General features: G+C 39.7%; 1 protein-coding gene and 1 long non-coding RNA gene across 2 annotated transcripts in view; one reads left to right on the forward strand and one right to left on the reverse strand.

Annotated features, from left to right (window-relative positions):
• reck (reversion-inducing-cysteine-rich protein with kazal motifs) overlaps positions 1–17103 on the forward strand; it is a 69478-nt gene extending 52375 nt beyond the window's left edge. Inside the window, exons 17-21 of the mRNA XM_034572530.1 lie at positions 1375–1564; positions 2880–3090; positions 3248–3321; positions 8724–8879; positions 15350–17103. Coding sequence (XP_034428421.1) covers positions 1375–1564; positions 2880–3090; positions 3248–3321; positions 8724–8879; positions 15350–15571 — 853 coding nt within the window. The 3' untranslated portion in view covers positions 15572–17103. The remainder of the gene's footprint in view (positions 1–1374; positions 1565–2879; positions 3091–3247; positions 3322–8723; positions 8880–15349) is intronic.
• Positions 17104–17151: 48 nt separating this feature from the next.
• LOC117753952 lies at positions 17152–19784 on the reverse strand. The gene is made up of 2 exons (XR_004612331.1): positions 19016–19784; positions 17152–18953 (listed from the first exon to the last, which is right to left on the reverse strand). It is a non-coding gene; the product is annotated as an uncharacterized LOC117753952 (long non-coding RNA).
• Positions 19785–24696: the final 4912 nt, after the last annotated feature.

Below are 24696 nucleotides of genomic sequence, written 5' to 3' on the forward strand. Positions count from 1 at the left end.
ATCTAGCTTTCCTATGTTTAACATCATAAAATGTCATTCCTGAGCCCCAGAGCTGCTTTACAAGGAAACATCTGGTTACACAGGAGGGGGTCAACTCGGGCACCAGAGATTTCCCTGATTCATGTCGGTCTTCAGAACAGACAACATTCATGTGTTCCTCTTTATGATCTCATTAAAACGATGTGTCCAGTGGAGATAACGTTACATACATGTTGTTCCTTTCCCCCTCCCTCAGACACAGAGACGTGTAGCACCGTCACTGTCTCACCGTCACTCCCTCACTCTTGCCCCTCACTACTCCATCTCTTTATTTTCTGTGTTGATTTGGTCATATTCTATTTCCTGTCAGGTCTTTTCTCGCTACTACTAGTTTATCTGTGGTCCTAACACAGATCACCTGAGCTTCACCTGATGCTCCGCTGTTATTGTCTTTGCTACAGTTTAGGGGGTGTGCATTCATTTAGAACAGCAAAAAACAACAACACTCATTTTATTTCTGTCCACTTAGTGGATTATATATATATGTGTGTATACGTATATGGATATACTAAACGTAAATCCAGAATTTTCAATTAGCATAGTATATTGTTAAAAACCAAAAGACTATATCTCTGTTTAAGTCTTCTTATTCTCAATGTTTACACACACAAACACTCCCGCAACACACACACACACACACACACACACACACACGCACACGCACACACAGACATTCTCACACTGGCAGATTTAGTTCCTTCACTTGCGTCCCATGATGACGTCTTTTATCCTTCAGCACAAACTTCCATAAACTCTCTTTGTTCAGAGCCTGAACACGCACTGATTGGAGGTATCTCCAGACACACACACACACACACTCACACTCACATATATTCACAAACACACACACACACCTTTGTTGAAAGGGTAAACTGCAGTCAAATTCAGCAAGCCAATTCCCATTTGCTGAACACCTGATTGGTGCCCAGCCTTGGAGACTTGTTGCTATGGTGATATAGCAGATTCGTGATGTTTTTTCTCCTGTTACTTTGCTCTTTTATTTCTGCTTTTCTTAACCAAAATATACTGCTGAATATGTAATGTTTTCCTCCTTCACAGTGTTTGTGTAATGACCAATCAATATATAAAGTTGTATTTGTGTAGCCCATATTTACAAATCACAATTTGCCTCAAAGGGCTTTAACATGTTGCAACATCCTCTGCCCTTAACCCTCAAGAGTGAGGTAGACTACCAAAAAGACCCTCTTAGCAGGGAAAAAAAACACAGGTGTGTGTTAACATGTGTGTGTAGTGTTTGTAGTCTGAAGTTCTCAGCTGGTCTCCTCACATGCGGAAAGATGAATGAATAAATGTAAATTCTGTCTGTATTTCCAGGTGCATCCCAAAGTTCCGTGTGTGTCTGAGTGATTCATCAAACTGCCCACAGTTCGAGTGCATTGGCCGGCCGGCGGCATGCGATAAGAACAGCGTGGAACCCGCCTGTGATACTGACGGCCTGGTCCACCCCAGTCTGTGCCACCTGCAGCAGGCTGGGAAAGCTCTGGCTTACATGGGTCACTGCCAGGTAGGTTACACTGGAGAGCAGGAGACAGTGAGGCTCAGGGATTGTTGTGAAGTGAAAATTGCTCAACAAAGTGTTTACCTGCTCTTGCTGTTTCTAAAATGCATCTCTCTGACTGGGAGCTAAACCATGTGCAGCCCTCACTGTTGTTAAAGCTAATTTGCACTCGACAGAGTGCAGTCCTCCATCAAAAGGTAATAATCCTCTCAGTTTGCTGTCACCTTCAGAGTCAACACAATATGGGGTAGAAGCCAGAGCGGTCACAGGGAGACAGAAAAGTATTAGCCTGCTGGTGCCACTAAAAGGAAAGTTCTAAATCAAATCTGTGGAATTTTTTGCAGTGTTTAGTGCCGATTTGCAGAGGTGGTGGTTATTTTTTATTTTGTCTTTGGCGCTTTTGGTCTGGTTGGTGCACGGCATATAGTATAGGTAGCATAGACGCACTGGATTTTAGCCACTAAACATTTTATTTAAATGAAAGAGCCAACGTGTCAACCCTACAATCTTATTTCTTGATAAAGTTGTGTTAGAAACATTTTATACTTTTATACAGAGTTGGCAAAAGATCTCACATTCTTTACTGAAGTAGAAGTACAGATACTTGTGGATAAAAAGACTGGTAAAAGTAGAAGTACTGGTTCAACTCCTTTACTCAAGTAAAAGCTCCAAAGCTCTGAAATGTACTTAAGTACAACAGTAAAGAGTAAAATTTATTTTTTTACTTCAATGATACATGATGCCCCTTATGATAACTCGGCAAAATGAAAAAAGTTCTAAGCACAAAATATAGGATAGTTGTCCTCTTTTGTCAACAACCTGAACAGTGTTGGTACAGAGAAAAGAAAATCACTGGACACAGTCTAGTTTTGCTGTAAGACAAATTTCAGACAGGATAATAAAGACTGAACTGAACCGAGGTCCTGCATGAGCACCTGGATATTTTTTTACAGGGAATAAATGGATGGGGAATGTGCTCACATTGATTAAGTCCCTGCCCTTTGTACACACCGCCCACGATTGGATGGTTTAGTGAGGTCCTCGGATCGGCCCTGCCGGAGTCGTTCACGGCCCTGGCGGAGCGCCGAGAAGACAATCAAACTTGACTATTCTTGCTCCTCAGAAGATGATCCCATTGTAGTCTGCATAAAGGCTCATAGAGACAATAACATAGCTAAATACCAGAAGACAGAAAACAAAATATGAAAATGTGGCCTTAAAGAGGACTAAAAGACACGTAATGTGAAGAAAATATAAAGTATGATATATAATTCACAGTGTGTGTGCATGTGTTTTTGTGTGCATATTTGTGCGTTTGCAGGATGCCTGCAGGAAGCGTCAGGAAGTTTGCGGCCATAACGGTGAGACCTACAACACAGTGTGCGATGCCTTCTCTGACCGTGTCGCTGTGGACTACGAGGGCTCCTGCCACGCTGTGGGGGCCGTGTCGGACGTGGCCCCCGAGTCCGCCTGCAGTTTGATTCCCTGTCCACCTCTGTCGACTCCAGGCTGCCAGCCTATCACACCACCTGGTGAGTGGAGCAAAACCTCAGATAGAAAGGTTGCAGGTTTAGTGGATGAACCGTCCTCAGACAGGTTAAAGCTGTAGCATGAATATGAAACACAGCATGACTTATTCTTAAGAATGTACTATGAAAACACCTGACCTCTGACCTCTGACCTTTTCAGGAGCATGTTGTCCAATCTGTGCCAGTATGCTGCAGATCCTGTGGAACAAAGAACAGATGAACACTTTCTCTAAGGTAAGGATTTATCTGACTGTCTAGTTGTAACTTTTTCATGAATCCTCCATGACACTAAGTACATTTACTCAGTTTAAACTCTTGCTCCACTAAATGTATCTTGTGAGTTAGTAGTTCATTTCAGATGCAGAAAACATGATGTGTTTATGAATCTGAGTTCCCCTGTGTTTTTGTCTGATCTCCTTATAAAACAACACACTGTGGTCATAGTTTGAGACCCATGTTCTTAAGATATCCCCCAAAAGAGCAAAGCTAAGAAAAAAGTCAAGTCAAAAAAGTGGAATTGGCCACCTAAAGAAAACAAACTAGGTCAGCACAAAAGGTCACTATGACATTTATTCCACATGATATCCAAATCTGGCAACTACATACCAGCTGTGAAAAAGGTTTTTTTTTTCCAAATTTGAGAGAGAGTTACAAACCTGTTGCTGCTTCCGTGGGTCCTTGGCTAAATGGTTTATGATGCAACTTCCTGTCTTTGAATGGATTTCAATATCAAAGTCCCAAATTGGTCCTTTCTTGATGGTCGCACCACATGATATTTCATAAAATGGACATCATCGGACAAAGTTTGTTTGTATACTATGATGGAACTATAAATGCTAATGCTTTGGAATTTTGTACAGGATTACAAAAGACTTTGGAAATCATGCCAAATATGGCAGAAAATAAATTTGAATAGATTTTGAGTAATTTCAAAGAAGTTTTCACAACAGCAGTCATGGCCGGACGGTCGCACCACATGATATTTTGACACTAAAAACAGAAACATTTAAATAACTAATGGTTTTTGGAAATTTAAAGTGTGTACATATACGGGACAGGTACTACATATATATGGTATTTATTTATGTATTTAAACCTTTTTTTAACAGAAGAAAATGCAGTCGGACAGAAAATATAGGCGTCACGTCAATGACCCATATATGTGCATTTTACTACGAAACCAATATTATCACATTTGTAAATTTTACTGATAATACACTCTTTAGATCAAATTTACTTAAGTAGGATTTTGAATGTTTGTACTTGTTCCGTCAAAAACTAAAATCTGCTTTCTGTAATTTTCACATTTCAATTCAAAGTATTTTCGCTGGATGTGAATGTTTTCAACTGAAGGATTTTACATCTTTCTTACATAATCATTTCTTCACCAAAAAAAAGTCAATATTAACAAAGTATAAACACAGTTCTCTGGCGCTCAGGCTCAAATATTCTGACTTACTTTGTTAAATTATTAAACAAAAAACAGTCCAAGTTATAGTCAAAAGAACAGAGAAGGCCATACCAGTGAAATTCTGCAAAGTGCACAGTAAATTAAAATCCCATTTCACTTGTATGCCAACACACTAATTGCTATAATTAGCCACGTCATAGCAGTGGAGCTCCCTAGGTTTTATCTTGAGACAAACATTATTGACTTAACATCCTCCATGTGCCAATCAGAAGTGATTACTTTGTTCCATCTTTAACTGCAGTGTCATCCCCTGAGCCTCCCTGAACGTGTGCCCAGCCTGCTAAAGGCCGTCAGTGTCTAAACACCGACCGTTTGTAGCTAATAAGTCCCACTGGCATCTCCCTCTGATCAGCTTAATTATACAACAAAGCTTTGGCTGTAAGTCAACTTGGCCGTAATCCTCAGCACAAGAGCATCATAGTGAGAGTCAGCATTAAGCCGTTTAATACCAAACACAAGCAGAGCTGATTTAATCTGCAGCTGCTAAGAGACTAAAGCTGAGCCTGCTGAGAGCACCTCTACACTGTGTGCTCAGCAACAGGCTGCTGCTACAGTCATTCACATATTTGTAGATGGAGGGTTAGGGCCATTGGCTCATAAAGGGGACCTCTTCACTCCTCCGCATCAAAAGCCACATTTCCACAGCAGGAATGTTCCCCTACGAAGTCGGAACCTTTGCAGGAATTTCCACAGACCAGGATCTAAATTAAGATCTGGGGAAATCTTTTTGTCCCCGGAAACGTCCCTGCTCGGGGGGGGCATACTTTACTTTCGCACAGGAACCTATAGTGTGGGGCTTGCAGTACTGAAGATGCCTGATTGGTATTGTACTCCTGTGTTTTTATTTCAGCTGATCCGTCTCCACAATAGTTCATTAAATCAGTCTATCATCTTAGGTGTTTTGAATACATCTTGTTACTAGTCCTTGTCTCTTTTTATGATCAGCAGCAGCATGATTTGAGTGTCTCCCATGTTTACTGTTGCAGTGTTGCTTTATTTATATATAGTGTTTCCCATTAATTACCTCAACTTGTCTTAAAAATAAATGATCTGTGTTTTGTTTCAGGAACAGTTGTCTAAACATCATATTTAAGCTCTGTCAGACTGGTTGTTATAATGATACTTATAATCTTCAGTTGTACCTAAGTGTCATAAGGTGTTTCAGCCTTTTACTCACAATAAAGTTATGAAGCCGAACCTGAGGGTACGCTGAGGCTAAAGGTAAATCTGACTGGCTACTGTTTTGAATGGCAGCGCTATGAAAGCTCAGTAGATCCGACACCGTTACCTCTATGCCTTTTTAAACTAAACCCCTACTGTCACAGGCAACAACAGTCAAAAGCTGTCCCGTTTAAGAAACGATATAAAATATAGTTGCAATGAAATCAAGATTAAAAGGAATTCAAACAACACAGTAGCACCAGAGTTACCAATCAGACTTTAAAAATGCTTTCCTATAAAAATGACTGGTAGCTCGGTCACCCTGAGTAGCCAGCCTTGACCTAGGGACATCTAACAAGGACAGACTGGCCGATCTCAGGTTGAGACTGGGATTGTAGGGAGTCAAGAGCTCTGAAACGTAATTAGGGGCCAGCTCGCATTGAGCGTTGAAAGTTAGTAAAGAATCTTAAAATCAATCCTGAATTTAACGGTCAACCAGTGAAGGGATGCAAGGATTGGTGTAATGTGAGACTTAAGGTTTGTTTTAGTTAAAATACGAGCAGTAGCATTATAAACAAGCTGCAAACGAGCTACTGAGGTTTGACACAGGCATGTATAAAGTGCATTGCAATAGTCCCAACGGGAAAAGACAAAGGAATCGACGAGCTTTTCTAGGTTAGGGAGACATAAAACTATATTTTAGTAAGTGGAAGTAGGAGGATTTAACAATATCGTTGATATAATATAATAAATTGTGCTGCGTCCCTCTCAGTTTATAAAGACAATAACATTAACTCAAGCGAAATCACTGTATCAGTACAAGCTGGCAAAACTTCCAAAAATGACAGTTTTAGAGGTAATAGAAAAGATATATCTATAAAAATAAGAAAAAAGATGGTACTACCCTAAATGTTACTTATTAATATAGTCAAATATTCATGAAAAAAATATTTTTGATTTGACATATTGCACTTTGTAAATTTAAGTTTAAAATCCTATTAAAAACATATAATTTTCATAAATAACAGCATAGCTTGCTGTCAGACACCTGGACTCCACTGTAAATGGGTCAGGCCTTAGTTTTGTCAGTTAGTTCAGTTCGCAACACAACAGATACACACTTACTGGCTAAAAATATCTGGTGACAACTAATCTCTAACCAAGAACTAGATTTGAGTTAGTCAGGTGTTAATCACTTGATGTACAATTTGCATTAGAAAGTTTAGAGTCGTGTACATCTGATGTAACCACTCCCAGGCTTTGAAGAAAGAAGCATCCCCGATTATTGCATTTGTTTGCCACAGGATGGATTTGCTCTTTTCTAGCCTGATGCTGTAAATACTACATTGACCCAGTAATAGATCTATATTATACAGCATTGTGTTGCAGCTGAAATAGTTGCTTGACACAGTTTATGATTATTATGTTTTTATTTATTTTTAATCACTTCAGTGAGTGCACATTTGTAAGACAAAACATACACAGAATCGCCCAAGGCCGTAGCCAGGATGTTGAAGGAGTCTCAGAGCCCCCTCACTCAAGGAAATATGAGCAAAGGAGCAAAAACTGTCTTTTAATCTTTATTTTATTGTTATTTGGATTCTTTTTACTATTTTAATCCCTGCACACTGCCAGGAATTAAATTTGTATTAGGAAACAATGAATTCCTTACTTATTTGTTTATAGAATAATATAATATACAACGTCAACAAAATAGGAATCTGCCTGTACAATCAATGTACAGTATATATCAATAATATATTTACTGAAGTACAATGTAAAGTTCTTGCAGGTTCATTAAACCCTCCAAATATCTAGATGAAACACTGAGGACACGACCTCAGTGTTGCTTGGGGAAAAAAAATGGCAAAGAAGAATTGATTGAGTTAGGTTGAAGAAGAGCGGGGAGTGTTTTTTTAAGTAGCAACAGACGCTGTGGCTTTATTCATGTTCTCGAATCATAACGTTCACTTAAGACACAGTCTTAACTGCTGCATATTCAAATGAAAGCAGAGACAGAAAATCATTTATGAGCAAAGTAATACAGCACCACAGTAATGAGCATATGATCTGTACTGCTGTCATATGCATATTAGTATACTGCATTGCATCTGTACTTTATTAGGTATTTGACTCCCTCCTTGTTACTAGATTTACTTACATATCTTTTTTCGTTTGCATTCCACACCATTTAGTCTTATTATCATTCCGACGTGTGGAGGCAGGATCCGTACGTCTGATCTGATCCCCTCGGAGATCTTTGTCATGTTTGCTGCTCCCTGAAATTGCAGCCTCTAAATATCAAAGGAGTCATCAAAACCCCGGGGAGTCTGAGGAGATAAATGCCTCAGTTAATTGCTCAAGCTACATTCACTTTCTTATACTTGCTTTAGTTTTCTTCTCTGACATTCTGCAGCTCTTTACTGCTGTTAATTATTTCATTCTTCTCGTGCATGATTAATGAGAAGATGAAAAGCACAAAGCTGTTTACATTGAAATTTGAAATATATTCAGTATATAAACATCTGTGCTTGCAGTAAATTATCTTGCTGTCCATTATGTCCCCGCTAAAGTTTGGACACTAATTGAATTGGTATTTCAAACAGTGACAAACACATTTCTGAGACAAATAATAATCAGCCAAAGGAATGAATGGAATAATTTAGAGCCACTGTAGACATTTTTAAGCGGAAAATTGTTTTTTCAATAAAAAGTAGAAATGTCACAGTATTACTTTATAATGAATTCTGACTGATGAACAGTCAAATTCTTTCTCTCATATGGTATTTGGAAAATATTACTTGGTGACATGATATTATGGCATTTTTCCTCACAAAGTTACAACTATATTTTAATATTAAAATTTAAATAAAGTCTCAAATTTACCTCAACAATAGCTCACACTTTACAATGTATCTGACCGGCAGTACTTCTTTTAAAACTGAAAAACAGCTCCAATCCTTTGGACATTGTCTGATGTTTGACCTTTCACCCCTGTGTCCAGCTGAACAAGAACCAGCCATTGACGGTCCATGATGTCCTGCGGCTCCTGAGGCTCCATGTCTCTGTGCCACAGTGTGACGTCTTCGGCTACCTGAGCATCGACCATGAGCTGGTGGTCCTCATCGCCCCGGTGGACGAGCAGCCAACCCCACTGCAGGTAACACACACACACACACACACACACACACACACACACACACACACACACACACACACACACACACACACACACACACACATTAGTTTAATTAGATAAATCCTATATACACCTTTCTTCTGCCTGAAAAGTTCCAAAAGTTTATAAATCCGCTGCTGAAGATAATCCACAACAAGTGCATTATTTCCTCTGGTTTGAATAATGCACTTCTGTCCATTTATGGAAAATGTCTCATCCTTTAAGGTTGTAGATGAAGCAAAGTCGAAACTAAACAACCATTATAAACACAACAACAGTGAGAGATTCCCAAACATAGCTTAGATTTAGCTTTGCTAATTACCTGCTTTGCTGCTTCTGGACATGAATATTCATGCTCACAGGGATTTAAGTGGTGAACTGAGAGGGAGGATGCATCTGTCTACTTCCGCGTCTCACTTCACCCTCTTCCACTTCATTTGCATTACTTTCTTGTCATGTTTGTTTATTACATTGGTAACTGTATTTTAGCTTGTTCAAAATGGGCCTGTCAGTGTGTTACAAGAAAATAGCCTGATGGGAGTAACTGTCTCTGCATGTCATCACCTCATCATCATCGTTTATCGTGTTTAACCTTGTGCTGCAGCCTGAATGGTAACACGGCAGATGGCATTCGCTTCAGACTTGTGCTGTGTTACTGAGATAATAGAGGTTCAACTTAGTAAAACTGCCATATAAGAGTCTGACACGCTTATCAAGCAATCAAGTTTTATTAGTTTATTAGTCACGTTTTGTAGAGCCCATGTTGTTAAATCACAATTTGTCTCATACGGCCTAACAATCTGTATAAGGGGCGACATCCTCTTCCCCTAACACTCCACAGAACTAAGGAAAAACTACAAAAACAAAACCTTTTAACATGGAAAAGAAAAGGTAGAAACCTCAGAGAGACTCCCTCAACAAAATAACAATTAATGTCAAACATAAATGGCGATTTTTGGAGAAATTGAATATTTATACAAAAGAAAATGTCTGACAGAGATAAAGGGAGCAGGACAATTATTTTTTTTCTTTTCTTTATTAAACAAGGATAATGCACAAAAACAATAATCTCAAAATGAGAAGCGATGAGTTATGCCAGACGTAGCTATCAGCTCATTTCCAGTCCTTGGGCAGGTACACTGTTATCTAAAATGATAGAGGTAGTGCCAACAATGACAGTATATGTGAGGTTTATTGTACATCTAACTTTTGATGAAGACGGAAAAGAGGAAAGAGAATCTCCATGTGTCTTATGTCCCCCAACAATCTAAACCCAAAGCAGCATAACTAAGAGCAGGTCAAAGACAGACCTTAACCAACTATAACCCTACACAAGAAGGTTTGAAGATGACTGTTAGATGTAGGGATGGTGTCTCTGGGAGAGGAGCTTGATAGCAAAGGGCTCTGGCTGGCCGAGCAAGCCTGAATCATGGGAGCACGGTGCTCTAGTGGGGTAATAAGGTACTATGAGCTCTTTAAGGGCCATATTTTTAAGGGCTTATGTCATTGTCATCACTATCATGGCACGTGCTGTATCCGTGTATGACTGATGCAGCCCTTTCCAACAGCTCTAAATTTAATTTGACCAATAAAGATTTGTTAAAGTCACCAGACCAACCAGTACACTGCTGATACCTCTACTGACAAGAACCAAGTTTTAAATAAGGCTCTTTGTACTACACTAAATATATAGCTTAGTGAAGCAATCTCATAACTGTGACTGATAGGAGAGCACTTTCTGAATCGTTCACCCCCGTCGTAGCCTCAGATCATGAAAGGGGGTCATGTTAGGTCAATGTAACAGGAAGAGGTTTATGTGTGTCACCCAGTAAGTGGGTTAAAAACACGTCCAGCTGCCGCGCTCTCACTGGAGCTGGGATGTCTTCAGGCTGGTGTTTAACTGCGGCTGCCGCTGCTGCTGGTGGTGATCTAATCTTAGACCAGAATCAGTTCATGCCCAAAAGCGCTGAACGTGCTTCCTACAAAAGCTGCTGATGGACTGATGGTGTGTAATGAAAGATAGAACGAAAGTGTGGAAATGAGGAGAGCGTCGAAAAATGAAGACATCAAGAGAAAAAGGCCAAATTCATCAATATTCCATCATCAAAACAATGTTTCACTTGAAGAAGCTTTAATCTAGAATAGTCACAGTTTATCTATATACACGTTCTGGTCACCACCTGCACCAATCATTCAAGTTTTTATAAGACCATTTACAATATAGCATACAGTCAAAATGTCTCAAATGAATAAACAGCAGAAACAACAGCAGAGAATATTGTTCTCACAGCGATCTTGCCGAGCGAATGTATCAAAAATACAGGTTGCATCTGTTTAGTCTTTTCAGGAGAAATCAGCGCAGTGCAGCAGCAGCAGCAGAAACCCTTCAGGAAACTGCAGGGCCTAGAAAGTACAGTTGTGACGGCACAGATATTTCTTGGGCTCAAGGTCTTACTGTCTTCATGAAAAGAGTTATAAATATACTGTATAGAGCATCTGAAAGTCAGTCTCACTGAAATGCAAATGAGTTTCCTGACAGTTCTATAGTTGTATCTTTTTAAGAGGTGAGACGACACATCCTGGCTACAGCACCTTGACCTATTCTTCTGCCTGTGTGACGTGTTTGGTGTGTAGAGTGTGTGTGAATCGACAGTTCACAGTGTGTCTCTGTGCCTCTGCTGACTCACATTCACACCAGCGTCAGTACCGTCAGTAAAAGCATTTTCGTACTGACTATTTTGATTAAACTAGTCTTTACCGACAATAACTTTTTTAAATTTCTTAGCTTTTTGAAGAACTCATTTTCAAAACGTATTGGATGATTTGTGGCTATGCTCGAAGCCATAGAGCTAACAGTAAACGAGGAATGACTTCAATGTGCACCTTACTCAATCAGGAATTGTGAATGGACATACCAGTGACCCCTTTGTGTAACTGATTTAGAAAAACCTTCGATCTGCCACTGCAGCTATGCCCGATAATGTCATGAGCTTACTAATCATATACATTTTTGCTCAAAACCACAATTTGCTGACACATTTGTTCAGTTTACAGGCTGAATGTTGTTGTTGTCATTTCTACAGACAGTTACTGACAAAAAAAACAACCTGTCTGACTAACTCTACCATCAAAGTCGTGAGGAGGCTCTAGAGACCTTTTTGATTTCAATTGAGCTTCGGGCCCTGTTTACATCTGATTAACATGTGCTTTGTATCTGAATACATTATATGAGTAATGTGCTTTTCCATATCCAGGAGGGCGATGTCATTGACAACAGTCGTTTGTTTTTTAATCTCTTTCTGCAGAGGAAGAGTGCCACTACTTATAGCTTCTGCCAGGCTTGCTTCAGCTAGCTGAAAGGAGAATAATACCACACCATACGTATTGCATTTAAACCTGGATTCTAGTTGTGACTGATCTGAGCGCATTGTGATCATAATGCATTTTGTCTGTCTGTGTGTGTGTGTGTGTGTGTGTGTGCGTGTGTGCGTGTGTGTGTGTCTACTATACTGGCAAAAATGAGTTGGACCTCCAGGTAGAATATCCAGGTACAAATCACATGCTAATACCAGGGAGGGTGACACAGAAAAAACCCAGCATGCATCATTTTGTTTTTAGAAATGACAGTTGACAGAAAAAGAAAGGTAGATGGATGTGGTTCATGTTTCACATAATTCCCTCCATATGATCGATTTATTCCCACAGATGTCTTCAGCAATATTACCTTCATTAAAACAGTATAGCTGAAAACATTTTGGGCGATTAACAGCATAGCAGAGGAGCAGATGTACAACTCTCATTTCATGAATGTTGTATCTGCTTGTCTGCGAATCTGTCTGTCTTTTGCAGCAGATTTAATCCAGTTCGGTTAAAACTCTAATAGTCTGGGGATAAAGGAGACAGGATACAGCACCTGCACTATTCAAGGTGACAGCATGGGATAAAACAGTTTTACTCTAAAGCGAATGCATGGGAAATACATTACAAGGGCATATATATACATGTACATTTAAAATTGTCATTAATTCAGTTACAGACTGTATTCATATTAAAAACACATATATAAATGTTAAATTGTTGTAGCATATTAAGAAACAGTCAAAACATAAAACTACAACATTAATATCAATAGCGGCACCTCACGGGTCAGATTGCTTGTGCAACCCCAGGTTTGCCGGGAAATATATTCAAATAGTCTAATACTGAATTTTCTTCGGTTACACTTAAGTTCGGAAGAAAGCTTCTCTACATTGCCCACCAGCAATCATGTCATCAGGGCTTATTGGCCTTCACTTTTACCCAGCCCTTCTCTCGCTTCTCACATTCAACGGACCAAAACCTGCAGGACTGACAATTCAGTCCAATAATTCATCATTTATACTTTGATACTTAAAAGTTTATGGAGCCGAGTCAGTTAGGCTTTTTTTACAAAGTTGTATCTGAAGCTGAGAGAAAATAAACGTCAGAGTGTAAGTTAGCGGAGACGACCCTGTAGAAGTCTGAAGAGTCTTTGGAAAATAGATCTCCGGAGAGAGAACGGACGAAGCAAAACATACGGCACAATAAACTCTGCAATTCTGAACTGTTGCATTTGAATGATGAGAAGCAGAGGATAAAAGTATGTCGGGGATGAATGAATCTCAAAGAAATGGTAAAGTGGCATTAGATTTAGACAGGAGACCAAATGTACTAAAAAGACAAGGATAAACTAGAAGAGAAAACACAAAGCAAACATCGGTTTCTCTTTTAGTTTTAGCTGTTACTAAGCAACAGCTTCTCCCACATGTTGTGATGAAATAGTTTTCCCCAGGTTGACTAAGGCACGACCAACACAAAGTGTCTTACATGGCTCAACACATCTGTGCTCCTTACTGTGCGCTTGTTTTGTCCTTAAATAAAAGATTTTGAACAAATCAGGAAGCACGGAGCGAGATTTCCCCCGATTTATTCATCTCTGTTTGAATATAAAGTCTTCACATTCAACACATTCCAACCCTCCAGCTTCGTAGCAGTGTGAGGTGATTTGATGAAAATCCAGTTCTTAACAGAAATATATTAAAGTCTAATTGCTAATGAAAATGAAAAGCATCAGAGGAGGCGAGTGGGGCTGGTTGCAACACTTTTTGCATTTATCTCAGTTACTCTTAGACCATTGGCAACCAGATTTATACGTATTCAACTTACATCTGTCTGCTAACTATCCACATCATTGCTGCTGCCATTACCTCTATGAAACAGTTAGTCAGAGAAGCGCAATGACTCATGGGATAGGTTGGACCGGGAAGGATACACCTGGTGGAGCCTCTGTTGCTTGGAGTTGGAAGGACGCATTTGTCGGGGCCTTCGAATTGGGACAGTCTTGTCGCGCCCCTGTGAAGCAATCAGTCTTCAGATGCAGCCTCCATGCCAGGGACAGGCGGTTGTTGGAGGCATCGTGTTTTGTGTTCATTGGTCCGTCCCATCTCGAGGACACCTTGAGGGAATTTCTTCTTAGGTGGTACAAACGTTCACTTTGACTCAAGGATGAACTGATTTGATTTGGGTGGTACTGCTCCTTACAAAAATCATGTTTGTGTTGTGAATGCGATATCTCAGGAGCACCTGCAGGAAATCCTTTCACATTTAGGACAAATCAATCAATCAAATTCAATCAAATTTTATTTGTATAGCCCATATTCACAAATCACAATTTGTCTCATAGGGCTTTAACATGGTGTGACATCCTCTGCCCTTAACTCTCAACAAGAGTAAGGACAAACTACTAAAAAACCCTTTTAACAGGGTAAAAATAACGTATCAAGATCGGATGCCACTATAGTCCAAAGTCATTGTCCACTGCCGCCATCAGGATCCACCATCAGCTGACACCTCGGTCGTGGTTATTATCACGATCTCTGATATGCGATCCCCCATCATAATCCACGATGTGGCCGCAGCCGGGCCCTGGATCTGCGGACGATAAGGCAAAGGGACTCCGGACAAATGATCACTTGGACTGATTCGATTTTGGTGGTTGAATATAAAAGTCACAGTGACCTCATATCCTAGTATGAAAACATTTTATGTAGAATGTAACTGCCCTGGAGGCAAACAACCGCAGTGCAGTAATTCCAATATATATTGTAATAATGGCTTTTCATAAAGATATCTTCATGAAGGCATTTATACCATAGACTGTTTGATCTAATTAAAGTGAATACTTTATCTCTGATCTTATTGGTTGCATGAGTCATATGACTCCTATTTAAGCTTTAGGTCGTGTCTATATTCTAATAGGATGCAGAAATATCTCAAAAAGATATCCTCCCAAATAATATTCCCACAAAGTTTTGTTGAAAATCTATCCGTTCGCTGTCGACTTATTTTGTACACACACACACACACACACACACACACACACTTCCTTTGAGAGAAGTTTGAAAATGAGTTGTTCTTGTTCTTGTGTTTTCCAGATTGAAGCCTGCAGCAAAGAGGCCGAGAAGATCGATTCCCTCATCAACTATGGCAGCCCCACACTGGTCTCCCACGTTCCCCTCTCTGCCTTCCTCGCCTCCGAGATCAAGACCTCCTCCATCCATTCCTCCGCTGGTGCTCCGACTTCACCTCTGGCCCCCGGCATCTGCCTTCTCCTTGGCCTTCTCATCGCTGCAGCACCTGGCCTCCATCAGCTCTAAGTCCTTAGTACCCCACCCCCCCCTCCCCCAGCCCCATCACCTATAGCTGCATGTCCCAAAGTACCCAACCTACCAACCCCCACCCCACCCTACCTTACCCCCCACCCCTCTCATAGGATGATAGGGGTGTCATGAGGTGAGTGTGTTTTGGCAGCGGCCGAGCAGGAAGAGGCTGCGGCGGCGTCTTTCGACAATCATTCCAATTTAGTCACCTGCGCGTCAAGCAATCAAGGTGGTGGAAAAGCTATTATTATGAAAAGCTTTTGTATGAACAGTATTATATTCAGTGGATGAGTTACTCGCTGGGTTTCCCTCCAGTGAAGTGTGCTTTAGCGTGTGTGTGTGTGTGTGTGTGTGTGTGTGTGTGTGTGTGTGTGTGTGTGTGTGTGTGTGTGTGTGTGTGTGTGTGTGTGTGTCTGACCTTTAAGAAGCATTTGACTTTATACCAGCAGTGTTTATCCATTAATCCCAGCAGCAAGCTCTCCTCGGGAAACTGTTAATGTCGGGATGTAAATATCATGACTCGCTCTGTCTTGTTCTGAGTGTGTGTGTGTGTGTCCAGTTGGATTTCAGAGACAGACAAGGACAAAACATCCCTGTCTGGCAGCACATCTGTCTGACAAATTACCCCAAATTCCCTTGGCCACACTTTCACACACACTCAAACAAACTGATCTGTGTTACATCCAGACTTCTCTGTTACAGTGACACTTTCAAAGCCTCTGATGAATGGGAATGCACAGTCTGTACCCCACAGTGCATCGTGTATATACATGTGAGGTGTATGTGGACCTAGTGTTTGAACCTCTAACCTCAGCAGTGTTAGTGCCATGCTCATGGACTGAGCCAGCTCAGATGAAGCTAATCCAGCCTCCAAAGTCAGTTTACTGAACTGCTTGTCCCTAAACATGACCAGTTCAAATGCCAGTCAAAAAGTTTGGAAAGTAAGGGAGCCCAGTTTCTGCTCTGTTTCACACAGCAGTGTAGTGAAGCGGATCAGAGCTGAACTGATGATCCACGATTCAAAATCCATTTTACTTGATAACGTGAAGCTTTTCTCCCCCAAAAAACCTGATAAGACTTTGTCCTGATGTGGTGCTCATAAAATATCTATAATAAATGCTACACACAACTTTCACACCTTGATGAATAAAGAGTATGAGTAAAAAAAGCAGTTTATAGTACATACAGATGTTATTCTGCATGGTAGCTGAAAATGTTCCGAGAATGTGTTCTCCATGCGTCACAAAATCCAATCCAGAAGTCTAATTTAGTGTTATATTGTTTTTTCTCCATATATAAAAATATTTTTTTATCAATAAGTAATGTCCTTAAAACACAGGGGAAGCCTCCTTCCATTGAGAGTAATGTACACAACCAGCTACAGCATTATTTTCTCGATGAAAACCATTGGTCTCTATGTACAAGCTGCAGTGAGACAAGTGGGCGGGACCGTCAACAAAGTGCAGCTCACCAAAATCAATACTCACATAAACGGTTTCTTCCTGGTCAGGCTACAACCCTCAATTTGGAAAAAAATATTCTTTCACATATTTTAGATTTTTTCATTTTTTATTATTAATAATCATTAATAATTCCACCCCTTTGGCGTGTAGGGTCACCAAAATCACAGCCGCCTGGACACAGTTTGAAATCTGACTGTGTGCTTTGGAGTATGATTCTCCACTAACCCACTGTGGCACAAGTGAAGACAAGAGACACTGACATACCCTGACTTTCAGTCTAGTTGGTATTTGATCCTAATTCCCATCATGCCCCTTGACCGATCACAAAGACTTTTGATCAAAAAGTTATTATTGTCTGAACCTGACTTATCTAACTAATCTTGATTGCATCACATATGAGGTCATTAGTTATTTCCTCAGACTAAACAAAGCTCTGGAGACACAGAGGACATTGAACAACTCTTTTCACAGTCAGACTGCTTCTACCTCCGAAGAGTCCGGATGGTGAATAGTCTCTTTTAATTGGCAGGGACATTCCAAATTAATGGTTTTGTCCTATGAAATGCGTGTAATTAATTCATATTAGAATATGAAATATTGTGCAGCAGAGAGCTCACAGGTGTATCAGGGAAACCGTGTTGGAGAGAATCTTATGAGCACCACTTCTGAAGGGTTCTGAGGACGAACGGCAGGTGAAGGCTCAGTTGTCGTGTTGGAGAATGGTCTGGATCATCGCTCCCTCTGTGTGAGGCCAGTAGCTCTGAACAGTATTAAAAGGGATGTTTTCTCTCTGTACATATGAACCAGAAGCCATTTAATAACAAAAGGACAATCAGCTAGTCACTACCCACAATCCACTTTGGGTAGAGAAGTTATTCCACAGTATGCCTTGCATATAGTGTCTTATATGAAGTAATAGTAAAAAAAAAAAGAAAATGCAATAACTTTATATTTGTTAAGAAATGTCTCTATATTTGATATGTTTTTGATATGGATTGAGATAATAATAATCTATGTGCCATGTTTTTTAAACAAATAGTTGCTATTCTTTATTGCATGATGACAATTATGAAGTGTTTTACTCCAGAATGTATTACAGTGTGTGTTGTCCCGTGTCTGTCTGTGTGTGTGTGTGTCTCTGCCTGTAAAGCACAATGTGTCCCATTGTCGAACAGTATTACTGTGCTGGGCAGCTCTGTAGCAGGGAACCCTTTCCACGGCTCCTCTATCTAGTATTATTATAATTATTATCATTATTAAAATAGATTGTTGTATTATTGTTGATGTACTCTGGAGCCAACAAGGATTTGCTCGCTTATTTCTGTGTTCACTTTGATTTCATGTCCTTTTGTGGGAAAAGCTTAAGATGTAAGAGTTCACACAGTCAAACTTTAAGACTTTGTTACAGAGTTTTTCTGCTCCTGATGAAACTGAGAGAATCGTCAACATGTTGGGAAGTCGACTTCTTTACTCTCTTTCTTTGAGTGAGATGAAAAGATTGACATCACGAAACAGCTGCATCCTTCAAATTTCAATCCAAGGTTCAAATACACAATATATCTTGTTACAATAGTTTGAGGGTTTAGAGGCAGTTAGCTGTCGGAGCTCTATCTTCACAATTATATTCATCCTCATGTGCATTAGCTCCATTAGTTGACTGGGTCACGTGTAAATCAGAAATCAAGGTTTCAAATATGCATTTAATGGCTAAACACAAAGTCATGATGAAACTAATTACATTTTTCTTTAAAGGCTGCAGCAACATGTTGCAGGCAAAGAAGCCAATGAAATATTTTATGAAGGAGCAGCATTGTTGTTTTACTCTTGTGAGTTGAGCGAGAAATCTACAGTATTACAGAGAAAGATTTTTAGGAATGTGACTATTTTTCATTTCTTACATTACACAACAAATCTAACTTAAATAACAATAGTTAAAAAAAATTACTTTATTGTATGATCCAGCAATTAGCTACTATACCACTGCTGTATCCAGCACAGTAGAAGTGTCCATATTGAACCTAACCCCACACGTCGAGCATGTGACATACTAAGGGATCCCTCATGCTGAGTTTCAGCAACCTACCAAAAAGTCAGAGGTAGATTTAGATACATATTGACACCATTTTTAATTCAAGCAGTAAGCTCGTTGTGTTATGTTGTCAATAATGTGCAAATTGGCTTTGACATTATCAAGCTAGTTAACATTGAAAATGACTTGATTGCCGTTGTGTTTTGCGACGGAGAGAAGTGATTGGTTCTGGAGTCTTACAGGCCGATGAGCCAATCCCCAATAAAGAGCTGCAGACAAGCGGCGCACTGGTCCGGGGAGCGCACGCTTTCATGTAACCATCTTTATATCTCACTGTCAGAAAGAAAGGAAGTTCGATTTCCCAACATGTTAAACTCTTTCCAACAATATGATCACTTGTTATAAAGCTATCTCTGGAAGCCAAGCGAAGACTATTTTTTAGCATTAAGCCAATTTCTCCTGTCTTCCCATGTGATGTAAATGTAGTGTAATGGAGAGGAATTGAAGCGGTGGACTGTCCTGAGCATGTGAACCTGGAGGCCGGCTGGAGGCGTCGGCCCAGTCACTTCAGATGGTTTGTGTCATGACAACACTCAGGATTGTCGTCCCTCATATTGTGTTTGATTTCTCTTTTGTCTGTTCTCCCCTTTCATCACTTTGTTTGACTCTGTAAAAGTGCCATGAATTAAAAACTGAAAATTTGATTTAAAAAAAAAGTCAGTGTGATGCTTATTTCCTGAAATATAAAAAAAAGGCAGTACCGCAACCAACAATGTGTTTTTGCAGTGTCTTTCATCAAAGCCTGTTGTGAGATTAAATCCTCGGCCTCATCGCTGAAAAGCTTAAAGCTTTAACAATATTCAACAATTGAATCAGTTACACTTCAAAATGTTTACCCTAATCAATGCTGCTAAAACCTTTATCTTGATGTTCTCCTTTACACTTGACATCTATTGCACTTCTGTCCGTCCTGGGAGAGGGATCCCTCACATGTGGCTCTCTCTGAGGTTTCTACGTTCTTTTTCCCCTGTTAAAAGGGTTTTTAAGTAGTTTTTCCTTACTCTTGTTGAGGGTTAAGGGCAGAGGATGTCACACCTTGTTAAAGCCCTATGAGACAAATTGTGATTTGTGAATATGGGCTATACAAATAAAATTTGATTGATTGATTGATTGACTAATAGAATTGCATATTTGCCTGAAAGCTGAAAGAAACCAGGACATGTTTTTGTTTACTTGTAACAGACGCTCCCGCGGCCTCTCCCCAACTCAGAACTTTTCAGAATAGAAGGTGTGTGAAGTGTGACATTAATCTTTAATCCACCGAGATACAAACACAACCTGAGCGTACACAACAGTATACAATACAATTTACAATATATATTTATAACGTGCAGAGGACACTAATGTGCAAAATTACAGTTTAGTTAAAAAGAATGCAGTCATGATAGGTAGCACACAAGGATAACACAAGGGTTGCTAACCCAAACGTGGAATAAGTACATCATTGCTCAAGTAGCCAGTCCTACAGAAGCATGTTTTATTACTATGCTGAGTTTTACATCAATCTTGCATCAGCTGAACTCTCGTGGTACTTCTGTAGATGTGTCTGGAGCTTGAAGGCCGGATCAGAGAACGCTGGCAGAGACGCTGGAAGTTAGTCAGAGCTGAAGGAGCTGAAAGAAAGTGTGATGTCAGTTGAGGATGAAAAGAACTCATTCATCAGGTTACTAAACAACAAGAGGTGGGAGTTCTTCTGTCTCCCACGGTTCTTCTTGAGTTTACGATGTGTTTGGGATGTATTTATTCTACAGTCTTGCAACATTGTGCTGTGTGGTAGGTGATGCAGTATCTTGGAGACACTTTCCCTTCGGGACAATAAAGTCCGGTGTACCTGAGCTTATTTTTTAATGCAGAGCAGCAGCACGACATTCATGATTATAGTTTTCATTTGAGTGGTGAAGAACATTTTACACCAGTAAATATAACATTACAAAACAACAGAGTAGAACTAGTTCCAACATGGAATGTAGGTTTTATAGATGTCAATCAATCAATCAAATGTGTATATGAAATGTACATTAATGAGACATTAATGTGATGAACACAGAGGAGATAGAGGAGGAAAGAGAGTTTCTGTGTGTCATGTGTCCCCTGACGACAGCAGCAGGTCGGAACCAGCTCTGTCCTAAAGTCAAGGTTTTAGGCCGACTCCTCCACGTAGAGATGGTGTCTGTCTCCTGAACTGAGAGATGATTAAACAGCTGAAGGTTCTGGCTCCTACTCTACTAATGGAGACTTTGGTTCTATGAGCTGTTGAAGATATGATGGAGTCCTAACATTTAGGGCTTTGCAGCTGAGAAGGAGAATTTAAATTAAATATACTTAAATCTAAATGTGGCACACCTAAGATTCAGTCTGTTTATTTTCAATTTCTAACTAAATCTAGTCAATAGGACATTTCCTATAGTTTAGCATGGATATCATGTGACTGAAATCACATGACTTCATGGGGTTGATGTCACAGAAAGAACCCCCCCACACTTTATGAAATCTGATTGATAACGTGGGACATCATGCTTTGGTCATTTCATTTCTCTAAATGGGGGAAATATGCATTTAGGGACTTCCTGAAATGAAAATATAAACTAAAGAGATGTAGCACATGATCAGACAGGAGTTAATGGTAAATACAGTCTGTCCCTGTCTGATTTAAACTGACTGTCAGTTTGCTCTCTAGAACAGAGATGACCCCAGAACACAGAAGAGAGTCTGTAGGTCTGCAGCCATTTCAGCCAACATGTGGAGAAGACAATGGGCTGATCGATGATGAAGATGGTCTCTAACCTGCCAGGGCTGTTTGTTCCCTGAGTCGCCACCAATATAAACGGTCAATTATTCTTATTTTTGCTTGCTGTTGATTGATTTTTAGTATATTTTAAAAAAGAAAAGTGATACACCTTTAAAGGAAAGTTTTAAATGAATATTTCTTCATGTAGGCTCGGGTTCTTTATAAAAATATGACTTTTATATGTCACTGTGAATTCAAAACATTTCTATGGACAAAAAACATTTTCAGCTTACAAAGTGACCTGTGCTTGATGATCAAGCACAAAGAACACTAAACGCTGTGCCATGATTCCTCTGAGTATGATATTTCCTTCCTCTCTTCTGGTGTGGTTACTGAACATTTCAAAGATCACAGAAAGGTATAATATGTTGATCCAATATGTAAAACAGATATTGGAATAAGTCACAGAAATCTAAATTGCAAAAAATTTCCCAAAGTACCAGAATTAACCAAATAAAATTTATAATAATAGACATAATGCCTAACGCTAACTACGTCACATTCCACATGTGTGCATCAGATGCTCAGCAGCAAGTACACTGAATGTTCTGCAATGAAATCAAATATTATAAAAATGCTACGACTGTCAAAACCTTACTATAGAAGTCAAATAATACTTTTCATCGTAAACTTTGCCGCTGCTCTTTCACAATAACTTGAAATAAAATGTTGTCTCACAGGCTAACGCCAGCAGAGCCCATCAGCAACATGGTCAGACAGTTATAAAAACGATGAAAGATTGTGGTTTTAATTATTTACACTTGTTGAGTTTTCCATGGTTCTTTTAAGAAGCAGTGAGCTGCAGCCATCCAAACACAACAGTGTTGGTTACTGAGGCACAGTCACACAGCCCTTTCATCTATGTCACTCTCAGAATCCATTTAAAAGCTACAACAGAAGGCAAAGATTTCAGTTGTCCTCACATTTGGTGCAAATATTCACTTGGACTTAAGGATGAACTGATCAGATTTTGGTGGCCAAAGGTCAAAGGTCACGGGGACATTTTCCACCTTGTGAGGGGGATATCTCTGGAACGCCATCAAGAAATCATTTCACTTTTTGCACAAACATTCAATTTGAGTCATGGATTAACTCACTTCATTTTAGAAGCCAAATGTCAAAGGTCACAGGGACCTAACAAAGTATATTTTTATGTTTTTCTTGGACGTGAGATTTTAAGATGAGCTTGAGGGATTGTCTTCAAATTTGGTACAAACATTCATTTGGACCCCAAAATGAACTGATTACATTTTGGTGGTCAAAGGTGAAAAGGCCAAGGTCACATGACCATGTGTTGTTTTGAACTCAATATATCAGAAATGCCCCAAGGGAACTTCATTACTCCTGGCACAGCATTCACTTAGACTCAAGCATGACCTGAATACAACACCTTGGGGGAGTTCTTTCACATTTGGCACAAACATTCACTTGATCTTGGATTTGATCTTGGTAGCACAAAGGTCAAGCTCGCGTGGCCTTTAAAAGTAACTTTGGGTTTTTCTTGAACATGATATCTTAAGATCAGCTTGAATGTCTCAAAATTTGGTAGAAACTTTAACTGAGACTCAAATATGAACCGATTTTGGTGCCTGGAGGTCAAAGGCCAAGGTCACAGTGACCTTACATTCCTCTGAATGTGACATATGACTGGGAATTTCACTACATCGGGCATAATTCTCTTGGATTCACTGATAAATTGATTAGATTTCAGCAGTCAAAGGTCACGGGGGCCTCTTGAACATATCTCTGTGGGAGGGAATTTCTTCAACTTTGATCAGTCGTCTCTTGGACTCAAAGATAAAGTGATTATGTTTCAGTTGTCAAAGGCAAGAGTGACCTTAAATATGAATCTTGAAAAAAGTATGTAGAAATAAGTACACAGAAACTGCACTGGTTGGCAGAGGCATATAATAGCAGTGCTGTAATTTTTTCGTCTTTTCGTTTTTTCATTTTTGCATCTGTCGCATGTTAGAAACATCATCAACACTCACTCGCGGTGAATCCTGCGGAGGATCTCCTGCTGTGTTCTCACATCGGCTCCACCGGACGTTCTGCAGACCTTTCAGGGGATGGCAGAGAAAGTCCAAAGAAGTTCTCACTCAGACATTTCTGCTCACACATACACCCTCTGGATGATCTCTGGAGTTCAGTGTATGTCTGGAAGCAGCTTTTCTAACGATGTGTTGCAGTTGTCTCATAACAGTAAGAGGCAACCACTGAAATTGATTGTCTTTAAAGCAGAGACATTTTTGACATTCAATGCGATAAAGACAAACTAGACGGCTGTGTTTGGAAGGCTGCAGAGTCTGAAAAGACCCATTCAAGTGTAAATAATTAAAACCCACAATCTTTCATCTTTTTTTTTCAAAGCAAAGAAGTTTATAGAACTGTCTGACCATGTTGCTGGCTTTAGCCTGCAAGATACAAAAACACAAGTTTTTCGTTTTATTTCAAGTTTGATTCAATAAATGAAATACAAAGTATAAGCTATTGTTAAGTGACTTTTTCCCAGAACCTCTAGTCTTGATGCTGCGCTATGACAAACTGCTCGCAGACACTGTCTCTTTAGGAAAGAAAAAAAAATGTGTGTGAGTTGTTTATAGAAATCAGTGAATCTTCTTGAGGTTTCCAAAGCTGGAAGCAACTTTGCTAACGCTGTGTTACAGTTGTCTCAAGAGGCCACCACTGGAATTGATTGTCTTTAAAGCAGAGATATTTTTGACATATAATGTGATAAAGATAAACTCGACTTCCATTAAATCATCTAATCTTCACTGTTTGT

This window comes from Hippoglossus hippoglossus, chromosome 20 (assembly GCF_009819705.1).
Source record: "Hippoglossus hippoglossus isolate fHipHip1 chromosome 20, fHipHip1.pri, whole genome shotgun sequence".
Lineage (NCBI taxonomy): Eukaryota > Metazoa > Chordata > Actinopteri > Pleuronectiformes > Pleuronectidae > Hippoglossus > Hippoglossus hippoglossus.